Source organism: Armigeres subalbatus, chromosome 2 (genome assembly GCF_024139115.2).
Source record: "Armigeres subalbatus isolate Guangzhou_Male chromosome 2, GZ_Asu_2, whole genome shotgun sequence".
Taxonomy (NCBI): Eukaryota; Metazoa; Arthropoda; class Insecta; order Diptera; family Culicidae; genus Armigeres; species Armigeres subalbatus.
Window position 1 is genome coordinate 68771716 of NC_085140.1, and position 23210 is coordinate 68794925.

Sequence of the window (23210 nt, forward strand, 5' to 3'; positions counted from 1 at the left end):
GCCCTCGTGGTGTGTTGCAGCAATCTCGCCCATACTGCATTCTTCTCCTCCACTAACTGCTTACATTCGCCGTCACACCAGTCGTTTCTCTGATCCGGGGGCAATGGCGGATCGAATATCTCACTAGCCATCTTCAAGAGACGCTGCGCCTAGCTGCTCTTCCGTTGGAAGTGCCATTTCCAGCTGCTGTGCTTAGACTAGGACTAGTCTACTGTCTTGTTGCAGCCATGCACCGGAGCATTGTTATTTTTAATTACAGAAAAAATAACCATTGAAACGCGTTATAGCCTATTCAGATTGGGCTATTTATGACTTTGTTAAGTGAGAGGGTATCCAATTATTACGAGGTGTTCAGACTGCAGCAAGATAATATATCTTGACGTTTCCATGTTTCCTCATTTGCACGCTAATACAGGGTTGAATTCAAGGAGGGTTTTAAAATTTAATTTGCGAAATCAAGCATTTGTGTGGCGACAATCGAACATTTTTTTCTGAACAAAGTTTCTACGAAAAAAAATATAAAAAAAATGAAAAGGGATTTTCGAAGAATATTTGAAGCTCTCATTAAGGATAATGAGCGAAGCTACATTCATTAGTTGGGTGCGCCGTTCTTCGGGGAATCAGACTATTCCTCAATTTATTTTTAAGTATTTATAAGTATTTTGATTCTGTACTATGATCGAACGGAGATTTGATAGAAAAATTTAGAAACTTTTGGGAATTCTCACAAATAAATAAAAAAGGACGATTGGACCAATTTTCAAGAAATATTATCGAACTAAAATGTATTTCCACCAGTATCTCCATGTATGAAGAGCAACTCAGCAATTAAATTTTTTTTCAAAAATGGAAACTGAACCATTGCGTTCTACTCGACAATCAATGATACAGCTTCTAACAAAATCGAATCGTGTGAATGTGATATAATTTAAACTGGATTTTGGATGAATTAATGCATTGCCAATCCATGTTTTATTTAAGGTTATTCTACTTTATATATACATTCCATTCAAATCGTACAGTTGACCCACGTGAAAAATGTTGAAATCCTAAGTATATTAAGCCATTCAAGGAGCAGAATTGAAACAATTTATGAAATCATGTTTATTCATCAAATATATTCGTTTTACAACCATTCCTACGTTTTAAATTGTCTTCCGCATTGGCCCTTGAACTTTGAAAATTCATTCGATTTGTTCTATTAAATCTAGGTTTAAGTTAAATACTTCATGTTAATTCTAGAGAGCATCTGTTTTTTAAACAATTCATGTTGAATAAGTGGAGAATAAATAATTATCATCATTATTTTTCATCATATAAAATGCTTTCCACAAAACCATCACAATCCGAGTTATTCTTCAGCGCTCAGAAGATTTCCATCGAACATGCATTCGACCCTGCTGCGACAGAAAGAGCATGACTGTCAACTACGAAACGAAATGAAAACAGAGAGAATTTTCTCTCTGGCAAAGAGAGCGTGACGCTTGTCAGTTTTGTTTTGTTGAATTTCTCCCTGCTCGAAAGCTCTCTCGTAATAATTGTTCGTAATAAATTCTTCATGACTCTTTTTAGCGGGTATCTTTTGACAGCGCAAAATGTATGGAATATTACGTAAATAATGACATCATAAAGCGTATTTACCCTGAAACTCCAATTATTATGTCATTAATGGCGTAATCTGAATAGGCTATTACTGTATTTGTGTCCAGACCCTAAGTCCGAAATAGGGGAACTGCTCCTATTTTCATCTCACTGTTTCCAAATTCATCTCATCACAAAAATAAAAAATAGATTACCATTTTTCTCGATTTTTTTGCTAAAATGTGTGCTCACTGCTGAAAAATCACGAAAACAAGAAACAAATTAAACTTTTTTTCAATCTTTATTTAAGTGATGTTTCATATAAAAGAGTTCATCACTGAACACAAATCAAACTGCTTGGATCAGTTACCCTACCATATTATACTTTCAAGCGAAAAGGCGATATCACCAATGGGTTGACTAACTTTCATTTTTCAACTAACGAAGATTATTTTACATACTACTAATGCGGTATTGATCGATGTGTTAGCTTCAGTCATGTAACCACAAGCTAAGCTGCTAAATTAGCAGATAGTTGAGCTTATCTTTGACACACTGATCATCAGAGCTCTACACTGCCCATGATCGCATATTTGTATCACTCACTTTTTTGTTCATCATGTAAAAAGCCCGCGAATCGTCCTGAAAGCTCCATTTAGTGCATCTAATCCCACAACAGTAAAATAGGCTTTACTATCTTGCTTATCTGTGGTAACTGGAAATGATTGTTTTTGTGGGGAGGATTGACAAACGATTTACAAAATCAACCAAAATGCAAATGTTACAAATATGCGATCATGGGCAGCACAGAACAAACCAAATTTATCTGGATTACCATCGAAGAAAGCACATAAATAAATTTTCTAGATTTATTTTCTTAATTCTATTACAATGAATTTAGTATAATTCTAGAAAAATAAGAATTCTATTCTTATTTGCGTTCGAACGCTCTTTTGAACGAAAGATACTGCGCATTCTCGTTTACGCCAGAAAAATCAAATGGGGAATATCTGATTCGTTCAAAAGTATAATTGATAGAATTTCAAAAAAAAATTATCTGTTTCCGCCCGGGATCGAACCGGGGGCCTTCCGCGTGTTAGGCGGATGTGATAACCACTACACCACGGAAACAGTTGGAGGCATAGAGGACAAACGTCGTTCAAAAAACAACAAAATCAACACATTTATATAAGCATCAGATACACGATTTCTCTCCCTCAATATATTGCTGAAACGCTGAAAGTCAGTTTTATTATAGCATAGATACAACTGTGGTGGTCGCATGATCTAAATATAAACCCAAAGAGAAACGAGAAAACAACCGGTGGCAAGAGCTTTTCCAACCGCGTAAAAGCTCACTCTCTCGCAGCGCCTTTATGTTATTTGTGTTTACGGGAGATAACATGAAGTTTTTGCCTCGTTGCTCGCTCTCCATTATGTTTATGCATGTATTATGCATCATGCACTGCCAAGCTACAGTTTTACGTGTTGCACGTGTCTCTCGTTCCGTAAAGTGAGAACTGGGCAGAGATTAAAAATGAAAATGCAAGTAATAGCGGGAAACATAACAATATGTGTTTAAGAATGCAATCGCCCAATTGGACAACTAGTTACGGATGCTCTTCAACAACTACTGAATATCGCCTACTAAATGATGTTTCTTTTCTTTCTAAATTTTATGTAAACAATTATGTATGAATGCAAGGCAAAAAAATATTAAATATAAAATGTATTTACGGCAGGAACAAAAGGAGATTTGCATCGGCCGGGAATCGAACCCGGGCCGCCCGCGTGGCAGGCGAGCATTCTACCACTGAACCACCGATGCTTGTGTCTAACATTAAAAATTAATTACCAATAAAAGACAGAAACTTTACCTAACTTGAACCATATAGATTGAACCGTACGGATTGTTCTTCGAATTTTCAATTCTGATGATGGTCACCTGATTTGGCATCGATTTACTGAAAAATTACATCGTTGCATTGATCCTACTGAAGAAATATATCCCATATTCAAATGTTAAATCTGAAACTTTCTTAAACGAGTACACCGGCTCCTTTCGCTTCCAATTCATTGGAGCGTGCCGGAATTGCCAACACCGCCGCCGTCGTCGTCGGTGAAACCAGCTGATGCGGACGAATTAATTAAAAAGGGAAAAATGATTAAATTTGCGGCATGTTAGACCGCGCCATCGCATCGGTCCCATTACCGGGAGGCTTGCACCTGATTCCAGACAGGCGAAATGCAATATCCTCTTTTTCGACGTCAGCAGCAGTGACGACGACATCAATTGAAACCGGAAGAAGGGGTTTCATTTTGCGCACGTCTGTTACCATTAGTGCTTTGCAATTGCGGCGTGGCTATATCAAGGCGGTATAGTTTATGAGGAAAATGCTGACGACGTTATCGTCGACGTGTGCCAAGTACCGCTGAGTCGGATTACTTAAAGAGGATCCGATGTAGGGGGTTAATGAATTTGTGTGATATTTTTTGGTTGACAACGGGTGTTAGATGGGAGGTTTGTAACCGGGGTTAAAGGGAATGAAAGAAATTGAATAATCAGCAGTCAGGATTCACTGAAACAAAAACCACACTTACACAATTTCAAGGACCCGTAAGTGACTTTCCTTCTAAATAAAGTAAAGTTTGGGATTCCGGAGAGCTTCCTTATTTTTCATAACGAATGTCTGATGAATAATTCGAAATTTCAGTGATTTTCAGCCAAAAGAAATGAGTTAAATCATATTCATACTAGAATTCGATACAGACTTAACAGAAATCTCGTAATTCTGCAGGGAGAACATCGCGCTTGAGTTTTTCACAGAATCTTACCGCTTGGCTCATTGCCCGAGAAATGACTTCGCGTCAAAACCCAATCCATGCGTATTTTATGTTTACGTATGGATTTATAATCCATTGTTTTAAACAAAGAAAGTGAGTTCGATGAATTTAACGAAGAAGACAACGTATGAATCATTCAATGATGCAAATCGCGAGTCAAATCATGAACAATTCTCTGGGCCACAAGTCGGATGCGTTTTGACTCACGCTTGATTTGAATCGTGGATGAGATTGGAGAATTTAAATTTTTTCCCAACACTTTATACACTATTATTTACAAACGAATTTGATAACCTAATTTGGTACTAGCGCCCTAATTGATGCTTACAGCGAACCCTAAATTGGAGCAACGAACCCTAAATTTCTCTTTACACTCACCAAAGCGTTCATGTAATGTTTTCATCCCGGCCAAGACGATGAACCTCAGATGTTCTTGTCCTGTACACACCCACAATCATCCGCATGAATTTATTTTTCACTCGTTGCAGTTTCAGATGATGACTTTTGCGCAGGAAACTTATTTCTCCGAGACAATAACGACCGGCGGTTGATCAAAGGGTACATTAGTTTCAACAAAACGTTGTTGTAAGTGAAAAACTGAAGTCATTTTAAAATTCACAGAAATAAAAAATAGCAAAATGTTACACTTTGCCACCGTCTTGTCAACCTATTGGCGAAAAATAAGATTGAGGTCGAGGTCGAGGATCAAGCCAAGATATTCGGCCTCATTAGCCCATTCCACCGTTGTACAATTGAATCATTTGTTTGAGAAACTGCATAAGTCCATTTTACATTATTTCGAGAAAACAACAAAAAACTGTTTTTGAACAAACTTGCACCGAATATTTTGATTTCTTCGATACAGATCAATAGTTTTTGGCAAAACTCAACACCCTGGGGCACTTTCAGTGCAAAAAATGTAAGCAGTACGCCACAATTGCTCTTCAAAGTACGTGGACATATGTAGTTTCTCAAACAAACGAAATTGTTTTCATACATTCCTGAACAAAATTTTTTTTTTCGTATTTTTTGCCAGAATACGTATTTTTGGACGAGGATTCAGAATATATAAAAATCTCATTTTGGCCAAAAATGTTACATATGCAGTTTCTCAAACAAACGGTTCAATTGTGGATGATTTTACAGTTCTCGTACGGAATATGTTTAGAGAATTAGAGTGGGGGACCAGGGTCTTCGCCGCATTGATACAGATCTTCCAGCTGGTGAAGTACTGCACAAATTAGACGTAACTGGTTACAGCATCTTCATTGTGACTGAATCTGGTCATATATGAGTTGCACTAACCTATATGAAGCATGTGTGCTGCTAGACAGAAATGTAAAATTGTAAAATGTAAAATGTTGTGTTGTAAAATGTCATCTGCATGTCATTTGACTAATTTGTTCATAAATTTCTTCAGAAGCCAAATTTACTTCAAAATTTCAGATGTACGCTTAACGCTTGAGTAGTCACCTGTCATAAGACGAGTTTATTCAATCCCATTGAATTCCACCACTTAATTGTATCTAGACAGATACGTATTTCGACCTCAAAAGGCCGTCTTCAGTGTCTCGTACTTGACTCGACTTACTTGAGTAGTGCTATATTTTCTCTAAGGGTACATTGCTCTAAATATAACATCTGAGGCTAGAGAGTGAAATCTCTCCAAAATGTCACGTGTCATTTGACATAATGTCATTTGAATGACATTTTGCCTCCCACGCCCTAGATTACATATTTACAGTAATATCTTGTTAGACAAAGTTGTAGCCACATTTAAGCGCTATAAGTTCGTCATACTTGATAGTTGATAGCTACCTACTGAAAAAAGGTCTGGGCATCAGGCCCGAGGTGAACAGGCCCGAGGATTCTGACTTGGGAGACGCCTGCGACAATATCGCATTGGAACTCGCGATTCAGACCCGGAATGTCTTTGCTGACAGGTAGCAGTGTTGGTAAAAACTTTGTTGGTGATTTTCATCAGGTAGCTGGGAAGATTGTAGCGTTGTAGCTTGTACACCAGGCCATCATGCCATACATTGTCGAACGCCTTTCCGACGTCGAGTAAGGCCATGACAGATGTTTTAGAGACAGACTTGTTCCATCTGAAGACGTTAGCAACTCCGGTCAGTTGGTGCCCGGTGGATCGACCGCATCGGAAACCAAACTGAGCCGGCTGTGAATTGCCTTTTCAAATAGCTTGGATAATCCTGAGAGAAGGCTAATGGGACGATCATTTTTTGAATTAGAAGGATGCTTCCCAGGCTTTCGGATGGGAATCACTTTCGCTGACTTCGATAACGATGGAAAGTAGCTAAGACGGAGACACTGAGATCCAAGTGAGATCTCCAACTCCTTCGGGAAGTCAGGAGTCGAATGGATGTCGTTAGCATGCTCGTTGATGTTGTGTTCAAGATTGTGCGAGCTGACGGGGTGACGACTTATTTCGGTGACCTTCTCTGCAGGAGGTATCAAGCGATCCTTAGAGCCATTGTTGTCTACTGGGTTGAAGGTGAAATGGGTCGAAGCTTGGATTTTTGAGCTTTGGATATTTTTCAGAACGCCTCAGTACAGGCTGGGAGAGCAATGATCATATTGGACGTATCACTATTTCTGAAGTCCACTATTCTGGCCTGGATGATTTTCGTCAAGCGATTGAATCGTGTCTTAAGGGTAGGCAGCCTAGTACGCTGGTACTGCCATCGAGTGACATTTCGTAGACGGATCAAATATTTGGTGAGGGTGTTACTTACCTGGCAGGGAAAGCGCCTCTTGGATGGCGTGGAGCTGCTCGTTGATTTCTTCAGGTGTGGTCGATGATAGTTACGCCGGAGCTGCCGATGCCGATCTACCGAGGAGCCCACTTCCGCCCCCACCGGGTAATGATCTGAGCTGAGCTACGACCGGCGTCGAGATGTCGTTGCTGTTTTTGATGTACAAGTTTCTTGTCGAATGGACGCCGAACCGATTAAGCCGAGTGGGAGAATCCGAGCTAGGATCGGGTAGTGGCCTTCAGCTCGAATGGATTTGCTCTTAAGCGAGCAAGTGTTTTAGTTGACCAGGCCCATCCTAGCAGCCATTTTTGATAATAATCATGCCAAGAGTTGAGAACTTGTCAAACCGACTGCCAGTCGCTTGTACGATTGTAAGGGTGAAATGATTGGAATCGCTCTTCAGCAGGGTTTGAATCCAAAGGAGAATGAGAAAATCTCTCACTTATCATGTCTGTATACACTCTCGATAGATAGTATACTGTGAGAGACGTTTTTCGGTAGCTGTTACGATAATGAACTGATTCGGAGAGCTACAACCCATGATAAATTTCTTTTAATAAGCCCCAATTGCGTGGGGCGCCAGTTCTGATGATGTATTACAACTTGTTTCACACAGCTGTGTGAAAAAATATGATCCCCAACATAAAATGAGCGAGAACAAAGCGTTTTATCAAACCCCATCGGTGAGGGCCGCCTATCCGAATTGATTTTTTTCCAACTTGTATACAAGTGCGATATTTTTGTTTCATTGCTTGTTATGATTCGAAGAGGTTTAAGCCTCTCTTTTATCGTTGTTCGTTATCTATTGAGAGCGATTTCTGCAATCCCTGCTCTTCGGGGAGCCGCGATGGCTGGATAGTTCACCTCGTTGAATGCAGGAACACGGTTTTTATTCGACAAGTTCCTGGTGGAAGCATTGTTTCGGATTTCCAGGAACTCCGCTCGCTTTGAACGTACCTTGTTTGTCGCCACAGTTAGCGCACTTGGAATCGGCCAACTGCATTTTGTCGTATGGGATTCGCCACACTTGTTACAGCGCGGCATTATTCGGCAGTGCCACTCCCGGTGTCATGCTCGAAGTTGAAGCAGTTGTTGCACTTCGTGATGTCTCAGTGGACTAGCTTATATCGCTCCCAATCAACGACAGTCCAATTTATAACGCCGACCAGGTCCTTCCAAGTGGTGGAGCCGTGTTCCAGATGGACCAGGTAAAGCTGGTTGCGATAGCTCCTCGCCTTGTCGTGACGAGCAATATTGTGTACAACCACTGGCTTAAGGCCGCAATTTTCGAGCTATATCGAACGAAACGATTCCAATAGTTTCGGAGGAATTTCAAGGCTTTTAAATCGTTTGTGACTATACTTAAACTATCTGAAGATGAGGCAAACTGTCTGTTTCAAAGATAGTTAAAATAAAAACTCTTGTCTTCATCATGACAAAACGAATGTATTTTCGGTTTTACCAACACTGATATTTGGAAATAATACGTGTTTCTAGTTTGGAAACAAGAGCCACGAAAAAAAATGCTAATGCACGTTATCTCTTCTTGTTTTTCAGACATGCTTTCGCCGTCCCGTACGCTCCCACAATCTAGCTCTCAAATGCAGCCAACCTCGCATCATCCGCAGTCCCAGCAACAGCAGAGACCCGCCAGTCGACGAAGCGCCTCGTCCGGTTCCGACCTGCTGCAAACTAAGCTACGCAAACTACTCAACACCGCCGACAGCAAAGAGACAATAATACCCTCGGATATGGCCCTCAATTCTAAATACGGTCCTCAAACACTGGAAACGACTTACATCAGCGGAGCAGGCATGTCCAGCAGTGACTGTCTCGGCTACATTCAGCCTCCGAAGAACTACCAGCAGCAACTGACCGTTCATCCCGAACAGCCGAGCGATGTTTCGGTTTTCTTTCCCAGTGCGTTCCTATCGCCTCAGTCTCTGCCTCCGCATCCGGTGGGTGACGATGATCTCTACTTGTACAGTGTGCATGATAGTCTGGTGCTCACGGATGACTACCGCGCAATCAGTCCACCGGCGGAATACGCCGAAAATAATGCTTCGCCTGAGAAGCACAGTAGCAGCCATAGGTGAGTACTGAACGTCCACTTCAAAAAGGCATTCTAGCTATCTAATAATAGACCATATCGTTCTAGCCGTTACAACTACCAACGATCGTACTCCCATTCCCAAGCCGTAGCGCACCAGGACGAATCCGATTATTCGCCAACGCAGTCATACAACATCAACAGTCACAAATCACTCCCGGATTTACACTCCCAAATCAGCCGTCACTCCCCACACTCCGAGGCTTTGAGTTGCTGCAGTCGGGGTAATCGATCCAATCGCTCCGGAAGCTCCTTCAATCGCGATTCTGGAGGATCGTCGGGACACTACACTCACCACAGCGAACCCTGTTGCAAACAACAGCAGCAGCAACAACAGCAACAACAACAACAAAAGGATGCCCTGGTAATGGGTGGAGGCCCAGACTATCGCCGTGACAGTGGGTCATCTACCCAACATAGCGGTAACTCCTACTACGCTTATGGAATTCCCCCGCTGCGGTACGATTGTATCGAATGCCGTGCAAAGATTCGAGAAGAAGCAGACTGTCTGCTGAACTTCACTACACCTGAAGTCCCGGAAGCTTTCCAAGACAACTACAGCGAAAAGCAGAAACAGAAGTATTACGACGACCCGAGAGATCGTGGATCCGCTGCTCGAAAATACTACAAAAACCCTGGACCAATGTCGCCACTGTCCCCAGTATCGCCGCTATCACCCCAAGATCAGCAGCTCGACCTGAGCCCTCCTCTGGGAACCTTCAAGCGACAGAAATGCCTTCGTTTCAAGAACCGCGGCCGTCAGTCCGCTATCAGCAATCCGAACTCTCGTTGCGGAGATGGTCGAGGAAGCTCTGGCGGAGACGACGACCGTAGACCTATTCTACGCTCAAAGAGTGACATAAGTGATCGTTATTGGAATCGCCTTTCGGAAAGAAGCAACCGTGAGCGTGATCGTGACAGGGAACGAGAACAGCAAAAGCTACTTGAGAAGCAGCGATCGCGCTCGGATAGTCTAACGCAGCTGGAGCATTTCTTTGATAGATTGGGTCTGAACGATGAGACTTATGAGCGGCACATCGCTCCCAAGGGCCGTAAACCTCCTAATTTCAAGTCCAATTCCGGTAGTGACATCCATCGACTATCGCCGGAGAACACTGGAGATTCGGATGAATCTAGTGCTGTCTTCTTCTCGGATGTGAGTACGATCGACTCCACGCGGCTACCGGACAGTACGGAAACGAGCAACGAACAACCGCAGAGCGCTCCTGGACAGCTGGCCGGAGCAGGACCGCTGAATAGTCTGAACAATCCTGCCTTGTACCGGCCCAGTGAGCCACCATCGATAATCGAACGGAACGCCCGTATCATCAAATGGCTGTGCAACTGTAAGAAAATGCAACTAGCCTAAGGGTGGCTAGTGGGGGACCAACTGCTGCCGATGGAATATAATTACAGATATTCTTCAAAACCAGGACGCTTTAGAATGGTTTGAAAGGCGTACTTTCGGCTGTACGCAATCAGAGAAGAAATAGGAAAGATCAAGCATCAGTCGATGTTCGAGTTCCGGCTAAAGTTGTTTTTTATTTAAACAATAAGCTGAAGTTTAGCCGATATTTCGAATAAAAAGCAGCGTAGCCCCCCGCTACGACTAGAACGTGGGATTCAAATGAAATAATTCGGAACTCGTGGAACCAAACTTACGAAGTGAATTGATTTAAGTCAAAAGTGATTAATAAAAACTAGCGCATAGGGTGTTTCGCATAGCCAGTAGTCAGTAGGAATATTCAAATCGAACGTTAATTCTAATAACCAAGAACGCAGAATAACGAAATGCATGCAACTGTAGTCCATATGACCCCTGTAGTGCTACGACGAAGAAATAATAAAGTAAACTACCGAATCAAATCAAAACAACCCCGCCCTGTTTTTTCAAAAGCAAATCATGTCAATCAAATTTTGAAGAACCGAAATTCACGTTACTAGAAGAACACACACACAAATTAATAGAAGAAACCAAAGAAAGCAAGTTTTAACACAGATCTAGTGGAAAACAGTGAAAGGCGTCTGAAAAGCGAAGACAGGGAGATTAACAACTATGAATCAAACAATTGATATAAACTTTAAGACTACACACAACAGTTGAATCAAACTTAAAAACATCCACCGTAGCGAACCCCGAAGTCGAATAGAATTCATTACAAGCGTTTTCACAATTAACAAGCCAAAAACATCCTGCTTTTGTGTTGAACGATTGGCATTAGAACAAGTGGTAAGTTTGCTAGATTTTGAAAAGGAATCGTATGTTTAACCCTATTTGGAATGATTTATGATTTGTGTTTTGGAATCTTCGTTGAAAACACAAAGGTAGATTTTTTATCAAAAGAACAAATGGAAAATTATTGTACAAATCGATTGAGCTTCAGTTTGGGAGACGCGTACAAAACACACACATAATATGACAATGTCAGTTGAACCTTGACGAAACATTGAATTGAAATTATGATTCTCGTGTTGAACAATAAATGACCTTTCCCGTAAAATACTTTCTATGGATTCTTGAAAACAATCTGCTCATGGGATGCATATTTTATATCGTCTATAATTAGGCCGTTACAAATATTTAATAAAAAATATGTCCTACTGGTCTACGAAAGGTTAAGGGGGGATAATAAAAAAATATTTGAATTTTAACAAATACAGTCAAACATCCATGAGTCGATATTGATGGGACCAGGGACCACTTATGGAAATACCGAGATGAGGAATAGCAAATCTTTGGAAAACTGTTTGAAGGGACCATCACAGTAACCCAGAAAATATTTTTGAATATGGCATAATTTGCTTCCATGTGTCGATATCGAGTCATAGAACATCGACTCATGGAGGTTTGACTGTACAAAAAACTCAGTTTTGTTAAAAAATGTTTTAAAAATCTTCTAAATTTTTTGGGAAATATTATCACTGTCCTCTCAAAGTATTATTTTTGGGCAAAAACAAATCCGAGGGGAGGAGAGACATATTTTATTTTATATTTGCATCGGCCCTATTATTGAAATCTAGAAAACTTCTTACAAAAAAGCACTAGTGCTGTCCAATGACTTAGCTCGAATTAACTTGAAGTTGCTCCGACTTCTTCGAGTTTATTGTCAATCCTTATTCAACATCCAATCTTTTTCGACCGACTCGCAGTAGACTGAATGGACAAACACAACTCGAAGTAGGTTGGAATGATGAATGGACGGCACACCTAACTCGAAAGAGATTGCAATCTACTTCAAGCTCTCATTAGACAGGACTATTATCTCCGTCTATATAAAAAAAAAATGTTTCAACACTGTCTCGTAATTTCGAGCATATCTTCTTTTAAAACGTGTGTCAATTTGCGGAAATTCAAGTCCCTTCTTGAGTAAATCATCTCAGCTGATGTGTCCTGTGTCCTATCCTATGTCTTTGCTCGCAAGGCTACTGGAGACCCCTCCTCCCTCCTCCTTAACATCTATCGTATATCGCCAGGATTGAACACGTTCAACGCAGATTCATCCGCATTGCTCTAAAAGATGTACCGTGGAGACAATCGCTAAATCTTCCACGACCACGAGTCGTTCACATAATAGTGCTGTCCAATGAGCAGCTCGAAGTAGCTCCTGAAGAAAGCTATCAAGCTATTTTAATTTAAAATCGATCTAGAGTACGACACTTCAAACAACCTTGCAATTGACATTTTAACCTCGAAAATCAACTGCCGAATCCGGTTAAGGCAGGGTGGGCAGGGTCTGATCAGCTAGTCTTCTTCTCTATTATATAAAAATGAGTTTGCATTTCCTTTGAGGCAATAAAACTCACGAATGGATGGAACGATTTGCAAGATTTCCTCCCTAATCGATTCGTCTTGGGCTCAGCTGTGTTTGTACATACTGAGAGTTGATCAATTTGACGAGGAAAGTATTAAAATCGTCAAAATGCAACGATTTCATGAGTTCTTAAGAAAGCCATCAAGCTCAAACTGAAATCGATCTAGAGTGCGACGCTGTAATCAACAAAACGAGTGACAGTTTGACCGAGAAAAAACACAACCCGATCGAGATCGGGCAGGTTTCTCTACTCTCTATATATAAAAATGAGTTTCTTTGAGGCAATATAACTCCCGAACGGATGGACCAATTTCCAAGATTTACTCACTGATCGGTTCGTCTTGGGATCAGCTGTGTTGCTGATGAATTTGACGAAAAAAGTATTAAAATCGTCAAAATGCAACGGTTTCAAACAGAAATCGATCTAGAGTGCGACGATGCAATCAACTAAATGATTGACATGTTCGCCTAGTCTACATAAATAAAAATGACAAACGCATGAGGATCACTAGTGCTGTCCAATGAGCAGCTCGACAGGACAGCACTACTATTTGCGGCCAGTAATTATCTAAGAAGTGGAAGGCAAAAAATAAGTTGATATAGTACACAATTGGTGATTTATCGATACTCTCATAAGTACTAGGGAGTTGGATATTGGGGAAGACATTCGTTGGATCAGGATTTGCCTGATGCAATCATTCAATGAGCCCCTTGTATATGTAAGTCGGTCTCTGCGGCTCTGCATGAGTTCATTTTTTGTAGATTTGAAACAGCGGAATGAGATCAAATGCTTAAAAAAATACATGAAATTTTCCTACGCGAGAATCATATTTCAATCGAAAAAAACGACTTAATTCGTCTCTCATTTTCCTAAGACAATTACTTCCAATAAGGCATTCATAATTCTGTATACATCATCTAAAACAAATTCTAGTGAGTTTAAAAAGTTTGATATTGATTTTAACTTTGAAATTTAAAATGGAAATCTTGTAATCAGAACTATAATCAAAACAGTTCAACAAAATATAAGACCCAGATCAGTTGAACTAGGTGGTCTCACTATAGTGCACATTTTCATTGTTCAAAGTCAAAGATAAAATCAACATCCTTTTGAAAACTGTTCCAAGAATTATAATATGCTTGTATTACTATTGACAACACTTTAATGTTTTTAGGTAAATTAGAAAATCACTAACGAAGAAAATCAAGCAAAATAAACGCGTAACGTTTACAGAGTTTTCATACATGAGAATGATAAAAACACACAATTTAAAAATACTATTTTCTAGTCTAATATATTGAATAATGAATCAAATACTTATGCAAGTATATAACTACTATATGAAAAAGAAATCAATCGAATTAATCTTACTTAGCTATACATATATTAGCGGATCGTGACGAAACAGGAACAGAAATCTAAACGTAGTGCTGTTGAAATTGATGAAAAAAATGAACGTTCAATAAAATATTTCTAAAAAATCTTCAAACAATTATTAGCACTTTGCATTTGCAATAGAACGGAATGGCATTTTAAGTTCCCAACAGTCCACACAAACACAAGCATGCGTAATGCAAACAATATACTGCAATGCACTACACTTATTATATCGGCCGCATAAGTAAATATATTACACACTAAACTCAAACCAACTAATCAAACAAAAAATAGAAGAAGCAAAGAGAAATCAAAGCAGCACAGAGCAGAACGTCAAAATCAAACTAATCAAAACCAAAAAAACAAACGACGAAGCTGAACATGGAAACTGATTGCAATAGATGACCATCTCGCCCATTGATAGCCCTTACAGCAACGTTCCCTGGTGGGCGAACATTGAACTAACTTCAAAGCAAATAAAGTATGAATAAAACCCCACATGGTAGCACACACACAAACAAGCATAGACATATTCTCGAAAAGAACAAAATTCCGAATACAACACTAATTTAATCGAAAACAGAACACAATCCGACGACTTACATAAAAACTACGCCACAGTCGTTATCGTCCCGCTTACTACACCCAAATACAATACAGGATACAGCAAAAAGGAAGAAAAAACTAGAACCTTAAACGATGGATTGTAATGACCCGCGTAAAATACACATACCACGTTCCAGTATCAAGTATGAAGGTTATATATGAAAACAAAAATCAATAAAAATGAAAAAGTATAATAATGAAACGGATGGTGTTTGATTTTTCGTGTTATCCGAAATGATGTACATCGTACTTTTACTAGAAAACGTTCTAGACGCTAAATGTCAATGAAGGAAAAATACATACAATTTGACAGGTACCCAACTAACATTTAATGTCAATGTAAATGTTATTTCAACTCGTCTATACGGCTTCAAGCTGAATTGTGTGCTATACATAAATATGATCAAGAACTTCTATTCAATGCTTTTACCAGCAAATCTGGCGAATCTATTCAGCTGTTTTTGACGTGCCTGCACACAACTACTTTACAGCATGTTACACAATTTTTTCTCAATCTTTACTAAACTATTTAGTAATATAATTCGCTTCAATGGAGCCTTTTATTCAGATTTTTTGAATCTGTTGAATAAGTTTTATACAGCCACTGAATTCAATTTGATGAAATATTATTTGAGAGATTATTATTTCGGAGTTTATTTAATGTTTTTTTTGTGAAAACTCAAATATCAATTTTATTGCTAACCTAGATTCGAACTCCTGATCTCCTGATGGCCGCCGCTCTGTCATCACCGTCACTTTCACATATGTAAATAACAAAGAAAATTATGGATCTGCTTCTTCGCATACGCTATAGGTTGTTTTACTAACGCTATTTTCAGATTCATGCTGTATACCTAAACGTTAGAAAGAGGCCTACATGCTGCTTCCAGCACATCAGCTTACAAATTATGCTTTCAGCATTATTTCAACCATTATTCAAACATCTATCAGCAAGTTCTGTTGGTTAACTTGTATGCATCACCAATATCTGAAATTGTTTTTAGGCAACATTTTCTCGAACTGTATAGATGCTACTCTGCTGCTAATCGTTTAACAGTAGTCTTCAACAGAAATATGAATTCTAAATGGCTTTGTTTTCTTACACTATCTGCTAATATTAAAGACAGCGCTTTATCAATTGCTATAAGAGCAGGTGAATACCTTTGTAGCTGCATTACAGAAATCAATAGCTCATACACAGCTCCGGCAACAAAAATCAAATGTAAACATTGCGGTTTTGACGTTCCATACTGATAAGCTATTAAAAGAAGCAGTAAAAGGTTTACTTAAACGTTGTGTAATCTTTAAAGTTACAGAAGTTGCCTAAAAGCTTCGTTAGTTCATTTATAGCGCCATTACGCTATATTGTTAGTGCTATAACAACAGCGAAAACGTTTTCATTGTGAATTCTACTCACCGTAATATGGGAAGTTGCTAACAAGCCACTCAATTACATACATGAGCTCTTAACCGATAAGCTTTGTTGCTAATTCAGACAGAGCTGTTTTATGACTATATGGAAGCTGCATAAACGATAAAAGATTAAATATATCCGGCACAAACTGACTAGCTGATAGATATTTGGGTAATAGTCGAGTTGAAGTATAAGGGATTATTTGCGGAGGTGTTTCTTTTATTCAGCATTGGCTGCTTTTATTCAAATATTATACAGCCAAAGGCTTGAAGTTGAAGCTTTTAGCACCAAAATTGTTAGTTGGGTAGGTACCACACATGTTTCGGACAGCATAACAAAGGGAATCGAAGCGACAATCTTTATCTGGTAACTAAAATATCTTTTATTTCACCTGGCCCATTGTCCAGTGACAACATTTTAATACTTTTGTTATCTACGATATACGATGGTGGTAGATCTAATTTGTACTTGTTCAATTAGAATAAGAAATAGCATCTAATTAAAATTGATTAAACAAAGGGTATTCGTGTTTTATGGAAGCGTTGAAGTCAATTAATTTTCTTATTTTTTGAACGTGATTGCGCGGTAGTAGGTAGGTAGACAGGGCCCGCCTGGGAAGCAGTGTTACGATAGACGGGGATACCTTCGAGGTGGTCGAGGAATTCGTCTACCTCGGATCCTTGCTAACGGCTGACAACAACGTTAGTCGTGAAATACGAAGGTGCATCATCTGTGGAAGTCGGGCCTACTACGGGCTCCAGAAGAAACTGCGGTCCAAAAAGATTCGCCACCGCACCAAATGTATCATGTACAAGACGCTTATAAGACCGGTTGTCCTCTACGGACATGAAACATGGACAATGCTCGAGGAGGACTTGCAAGCACTTGCAAGCACTTGGCGGTGTGCAAGAAGACGGTATGTGGCGGCGAAGAATGAACCATGAGCTCGCCCAACTCTACGGCGAACCCAGTTTCCAGAAGGTAGCTAACGCCGGAAGGGTACGATGGGCAGGACATGTTGCAAGAATGCCGAACAGCAACCCTGCAAAGATGGTGTTCGCTTCCGATCCGGCAGGTACGAGACGGCGTGGAGCGCAGCAAGCGAGATGGGCAGACCAGGTGCAAAACGATTTGGCGAGCGTGGGGCGTATCCGAGGATGGAGAGAAGCGGCCTCGAACCGTGCATTGTGGCGTCAAATTGTTGATTCAGTGTTATCTGTTTAAATGTAAACTAAATAAATGAATGCGCGGTAGTTGCTACAATCCAGCGTATCACCCTTTTTGTAGATGCGACACTGTGTCACGACACCTTCCATCCACTCCTGCGGCAAAACTTCCTCCTCCTTCCTTGGTAAATACCCAGTGCAGCGCTCTAGCCAGTGCCTCACCATCGTGTTGAAATAGCTCTCCTGGTAGTTGGTCAACCCCAGGGGCTTTGTTGTTCTTCAGCCGGGATCTCCTGGATTTCCTGGAGATCTGGAGCCGGTTAAAATTTAATTATGTCTTGCGCGCGTTCTCCCAGGTTCATCACCACACCGCCATTTTCGTCTGCCACATCGCAATTTAAAGCTATGTCCATTTAGAATCCGGAATAATAAAATCATCTGTATCTCGGTAACGGATTGACGTACAAATAAGGTGAATACATCAAAACAAGGGTAATTCACTGTACTTTACGGAAAAATTATTGATACAAATAATTTCTTCTTGTTTATAGTGAAAATTCGCACCTTCTTCTTTATTACTCTCATCAAAAGTTGCACACCTCCGGAGTCAACTTCCTTGGCACATTTGTTCCACAATTTGGTCATCTGAGTCGCGACCCGAGCTATTTTTCCACTTTTCTTAAGCTTCCGCTTCATTACTGCCCAAAATGTCTCGATGGGCCGGAGCTGTGGGCAATTGCGTGGATTTATGTTTTTATCGATGAAATCTTCGTTATTATCGCGGTACCACTGGATGACTTCCCGGCTGTAGTGGCAATTCGCCAAATCTGGTCAAAACTTCACGGGACCTTTATGGGCTATATGGAAGGTAGACCGCGGTTTTTGAGACATTCCTCCTTGTACAGCTTCGAGTCCATCGTCCTATTCGTCACAAACACTTAGGTCTTTGCCCCATAGTTGCATATCCCTTGCCAAAATCATCCGTTTTTTTTTGCATGTTGTCCAAAAATCAAACTTAAACTTCGCAGGAACTACTCCTCGTGCCGTCACCATGTAGAATTTTTGGCTAGGAAGCTGTCCGAAATCCATTTTGGCGTAGGTTCCATCGTCGATAAGCAGGATTATCACGTAGGTGTGCAGACTTTTTTCTCTCCTTTGGCTTCCATCCGGAATAATTTTTGACACGCTGCACGAAACTTCGTGAAATTTATACCACAGCAAGTGGGCGCCTAGGTAGACAAACCGCTGTAAAAGAATTCTTGCAGCGGTCACTTTCCCTGCCGCTGCAATACAATAAATGATTCCGGATTCTAAATGGACATAGCTTTATACAGCCAAATGCTAGAAGTTAAAGCTTTTAGCACCAAAATTGTTAGTTGGGTCATAGGGCTAGTGAGCCTTATATCGAAGCGGTATATACCGATATTCTTCTTCTTCTTATTGGCATTACATCCCCATACTGGGACAGAGTCGCCTCGCAGCTTAATGTTTATTAAGCACTTCCACAGTTATTAACTGAGAGGTTTCTAAGCCAAATTACCATTTCTGCATTCGTATATCATGAGGCTAACACGATGATACTTTTATGCCCAGAGAAGTCGAGACAGTTTCCAATCCGAAAATTGCCTAGACCGGCACAGGGAATCGAACCCAGCCACCCTCAGCATGGTCTTGCTTTGTAACCGCGCGTCTTACCGCACGGCTAAGGAGGGCCCCGATATACGGTTTCTTTTACTGCTTGAAGTTTATACGGCTAATTAGCACTTGAAAATTATATATACAGCTTATAGGCACTGAAATGTTGTTATATGGTTTAAATAAGGCTTATTAAAGTGCTTAATGGTTTCCTGGGGAGGTTCAAACACACAGTTATTGGCCCAGAAACTTTCTGCAATATATCATATTGTACCATAAAAATGGAATTGAAATCCTGGGAAGCACAAAGGTTGATGACCAACTGGTTGGTTGCCGAAAAGTGTGCTTAATCAAAGAGATTTATAATTCCTCATTGTCGTGTCCTTAGGAGACAGCTGCATCCGAATCAGCCGTCTCCAGCTGCTGCTCGACTCGCAGCAGCTCCGAAGCACAACTGCTTCCCGCGAAATACATCACAAAACTGAATGCTCACTTCGTTGAACTGTCACCTGTCGCATCTAGTGCTCATGACTATATGCCCTCTTATTTAGTCAATATATTTACTCATACCCCTCTCAATCCCTACATCTTCCTCCTGCTCTACTCTTTTACAATTTTATTATTATTATTTTGATCTGCTTTATAATGCCCAAGAACATCAATCTTACACCAAATACAGAAGAAAAAAATCAACGATATTCTAGGCAAATCCTTGCTTACAAGTTCTTACTATCTGTTTACATTTTCTAATACTAAACTCAAGTAAACCACTGATTTCGGCGATTTCAAAATGCAGTCATGGATAGAGTTTACCAGGCTCTAGAACATCAATCTTGCATCAAAATCAAGAACAAATGATCAACAATATTCCACCCCAGTCTTTGCTGACTTTGTTCTCACTCTTTGTTTACATTTTCTAACACTGAACTCAAGTCAACCACTGATCCCGGAATGCAGTCATGGATAGAACTTACCAGGCTTTATAACGTCATTCTTGCATCAAAATCAGAAACAAATCATCAAAAACATTCTACGGAACTATTTACTTTCATGTTCTCACTCTTTGTTTACATTTTCTAACACTGAACACAAGTCAATAACTGATCTCGGAATGCAGTCATGGATAGAACTTACCAGGCTGTAGAACATCAATCTTGCATCAAAATCAGAAATAAATCATCAACATTATTCTACGTAACTCATTGCTTATATGTTTCTCTCTTTGTTTACATTTTCTAACACTGAACTCAAGTCAACCACTGATCTCGGAATGCAGTCATGGATAGAACTTACCAGGCTCTATAACATCATTCTTGCATCAAAATCAGAAATAAATCATCAAAAACATTCTACGGAACTATTTACTTTCATGTTCTCACTCTTTGTTTACATTTTCCAACACTGAACTCAAATCAACTACTGATCTCGGAATGCAGTCATGGATAGAACTTACCAGGCTCTAGAACATCAATCTTGCATCAAATCAGAAATAAATATCATCAACAATATTCTACGCAACTCATTGCTTACATGTTTCTCTCTTTGTTTACATTTTCTAACACTGAACTCAACTCAACTACTGATCTCGGAATGCAGTCATGGATAGAACTTACCAGGCTCTAGAACATCAATCTTGCATCAAAGTCAGAAACAAATCGTCAACAATATTCTACGTTACTCATGGCTTACATGATTCTCTCTTTGTTTACATTTTCTAACACTGAACTCAAATCAACTACTGATCTCGGAATGCAGTCATGGATAGAACTTACCAGGCTCTAGAACATCAATCTTGCATCAAATCAGAAATAAATATCATCAACAATATTCTACGCAACTCATTGCTTACATGTTTCTCTCTTTGTTTACATTTTCTAACACTGAACTCAAGTCAACCACTGATCTCGGAATGCAGTCATGGATAGAACTTACCAGGCTCTAGAACATCAATATTGCATCAAAATCAGAAACAAATCGCCAACAATATTCTACGTAACTCATTGCTTACATGTTTCTCTCTTTGTTTACATTTTCTAACACTGAACTCAAATCAACCACTGATCTCGGAATGCAGTCATGGATAGAACTTACCAGGCTCTAGAACATCAATCTTGCATCAAAATCAGAAATAAATCATCAACAATATTCTACGTAACTCATTGCTTACATGTTTCTCATTATTTCCATTTTTCAACACTGAACTCAAGTCAACCACTGATCTCGGAATGCTGTCATGGATAGAACTTACCAGGCTCTATAACATCACAAATAATATCAATCTTGCATCAAAATCAGAAACAAATCGTCAACAATATTCTACGCAACTCATTGCTTACATGTTTCTCTCTTTGTTTACATTTTCTAACACTGAACTCAAATCAACTACTGATCTCGGAATGCAGTCATGGATAGAACTTACCAGGCTCTAGAACACCAATCTTGCATTAAATCAGAAATAAATATCATCAACAATATTCTACGCAACTCATTGCTTACATGTTTCTCTCTTTGTTTACATTTTCTAACACTGAACTCAAGTCAACCACTGATCTCGGAATGCAGTCATGGATAGAACTTACCAGGCTCTAGAACATCAATCTTGCATCAAAATCAGAAACAAATCGCCAACAATATTCTACGTAACTCATTGCTTACATGTTTCTCTCTTTGTTTACATTTTCTAACACTGAACTCAAATCAACCACTGATCTCGGAATGCAGTCATGGATAGAACTTACCAGGCTCTAGAACATCAATCTTGCATCAAAATCAGAAATAAATCATCAACAATATTCTACGTAACTCATTGCTTAGAGTAGAGTGGGGCAAGAGTACGCACTTAGTTTTCAATCGATCATGTGGCCCTTATGAAGCAAGCTTCTGCATATCAAATCAGTGTCGATGATTTATATACTCTTCCTTTATGTTACCCAGTGAAAAAAATATTGGAATTATTGAGATTCGTTTTAGTAGAACCTTTATTGCAAGACAAGTGAAAAATGCACTCTTACCCCACCGGTAGGGTAAAAGTGCGCATCGGATGGGGTAAGAGTACGCATTTATCCAATCATGTGCTTTAAGTATATATTAACACAAATAAGAGTTAATAACATTTAATTGATGTTTAATGAGCATATATTAGGGAATGTTTAAAGATTACGTAACTCTTAAAGATGGAGGGGGTCCTAAAATTGTGCACTTTCATACGAAAAACCATTGTTTTTTATATATACAAAAAACTACAGAGGTAAAAATATATATATCAGGTTTCGCGTGGCGTATACAAAGGGATTTTCCTTAAAGAAAGTCCACCAATCACGTAACGTAAATTTTGGCTATTTCATCACACCTCCCCCTCCCCTATCTTACACTATTTGTATGAATCCTCTAAAAATTATATGGATCGTCACACATCTCGCAACCCCTCCCAGCTAAACGTTGCGTAATTTATGAATGTTTCTTTTGATTAAGGCTCTATAAACCGTAATCAATTTGATGATGAAGATGATTTTGTTCTCATTCGCACTAATACTAATGCAATTTTAGCCAAAATTCAATATTTCACTGCTATTCACCAACTTACCTCTGTCAACGTATATTCATGGTATTTTCATATGAATTTTTTACTCACCTAGCTAATTAATTATCAATTAATTGACTAAAAAGCGCTTAAAACTGCTTTTTTCCTAGACAAATTTTCGTATGCTAATTATACACACACCAACTCCGAACGATCGAGACACACACATAAACATGCACTCAGTTTTTCACTTGTTCTTTTCTCGCCGTTTTCTTGATTTTATCACAACTAAACATAATTCACTACCTAACTTTCACTTTTTTCTTTGATGTTGAACACCAATTTCTTCACTTCATGTCGAAAAACCAAC

The 23210-nt window shown here is 39.5% G+C and overlaps 1 protein-coding gene and 2 non-coding genes across 11 annotated transcripts in view; 1 reads left to right on the forward strand and 2 right to left on the reverse strand.

Annotated features, from left to right (window-relative positions):
* The window catches only part of LOC134208868 (uncharacterized), a 184479-nt gene extending 169172 nt beyond the window's left edge, over nt 1-15307 (forward strand). For 8 of the 9 annotated variants that reach the window (XM_062684816.1, XM_062684812.1, XM_062684810.1 and 5 more), the window contains 2 exons: nt 8757-9291; nt 9343-15307. In XM_062684816.1, the coding sequence (XP_062540800.1) occupies nt 8757-9291; nt 9343-10678 (1871 nt within the window). In that variant the 3' untranslated portion in view covers nt 10679-15307. The remainder of the gene's footprint in view (nt 1-8756; nt 9292-9342) is intronic. The other variant, XM_062684819.1, reaches the window with a different exon arrangement.
* Nucleotides 2640-2712, reverse strand: Trnav-aac (transfer RNA valine (anticodon AAC)). Its single transcript has one exon. It is a non-coding gene; the product is annotated as a tRNA-Val (tRNA).
* Nucleotides 3339-3409, reverse strand: Trnag-gcc (transfer RNA glycine (anticodon GCC)). The gene has a single exon. It is a non-coding gene; the product is annotated as a tRNA-Gly (tRNA).
* Nucleotides 15308-23210: the final 7903 nt, after the last annotated feature.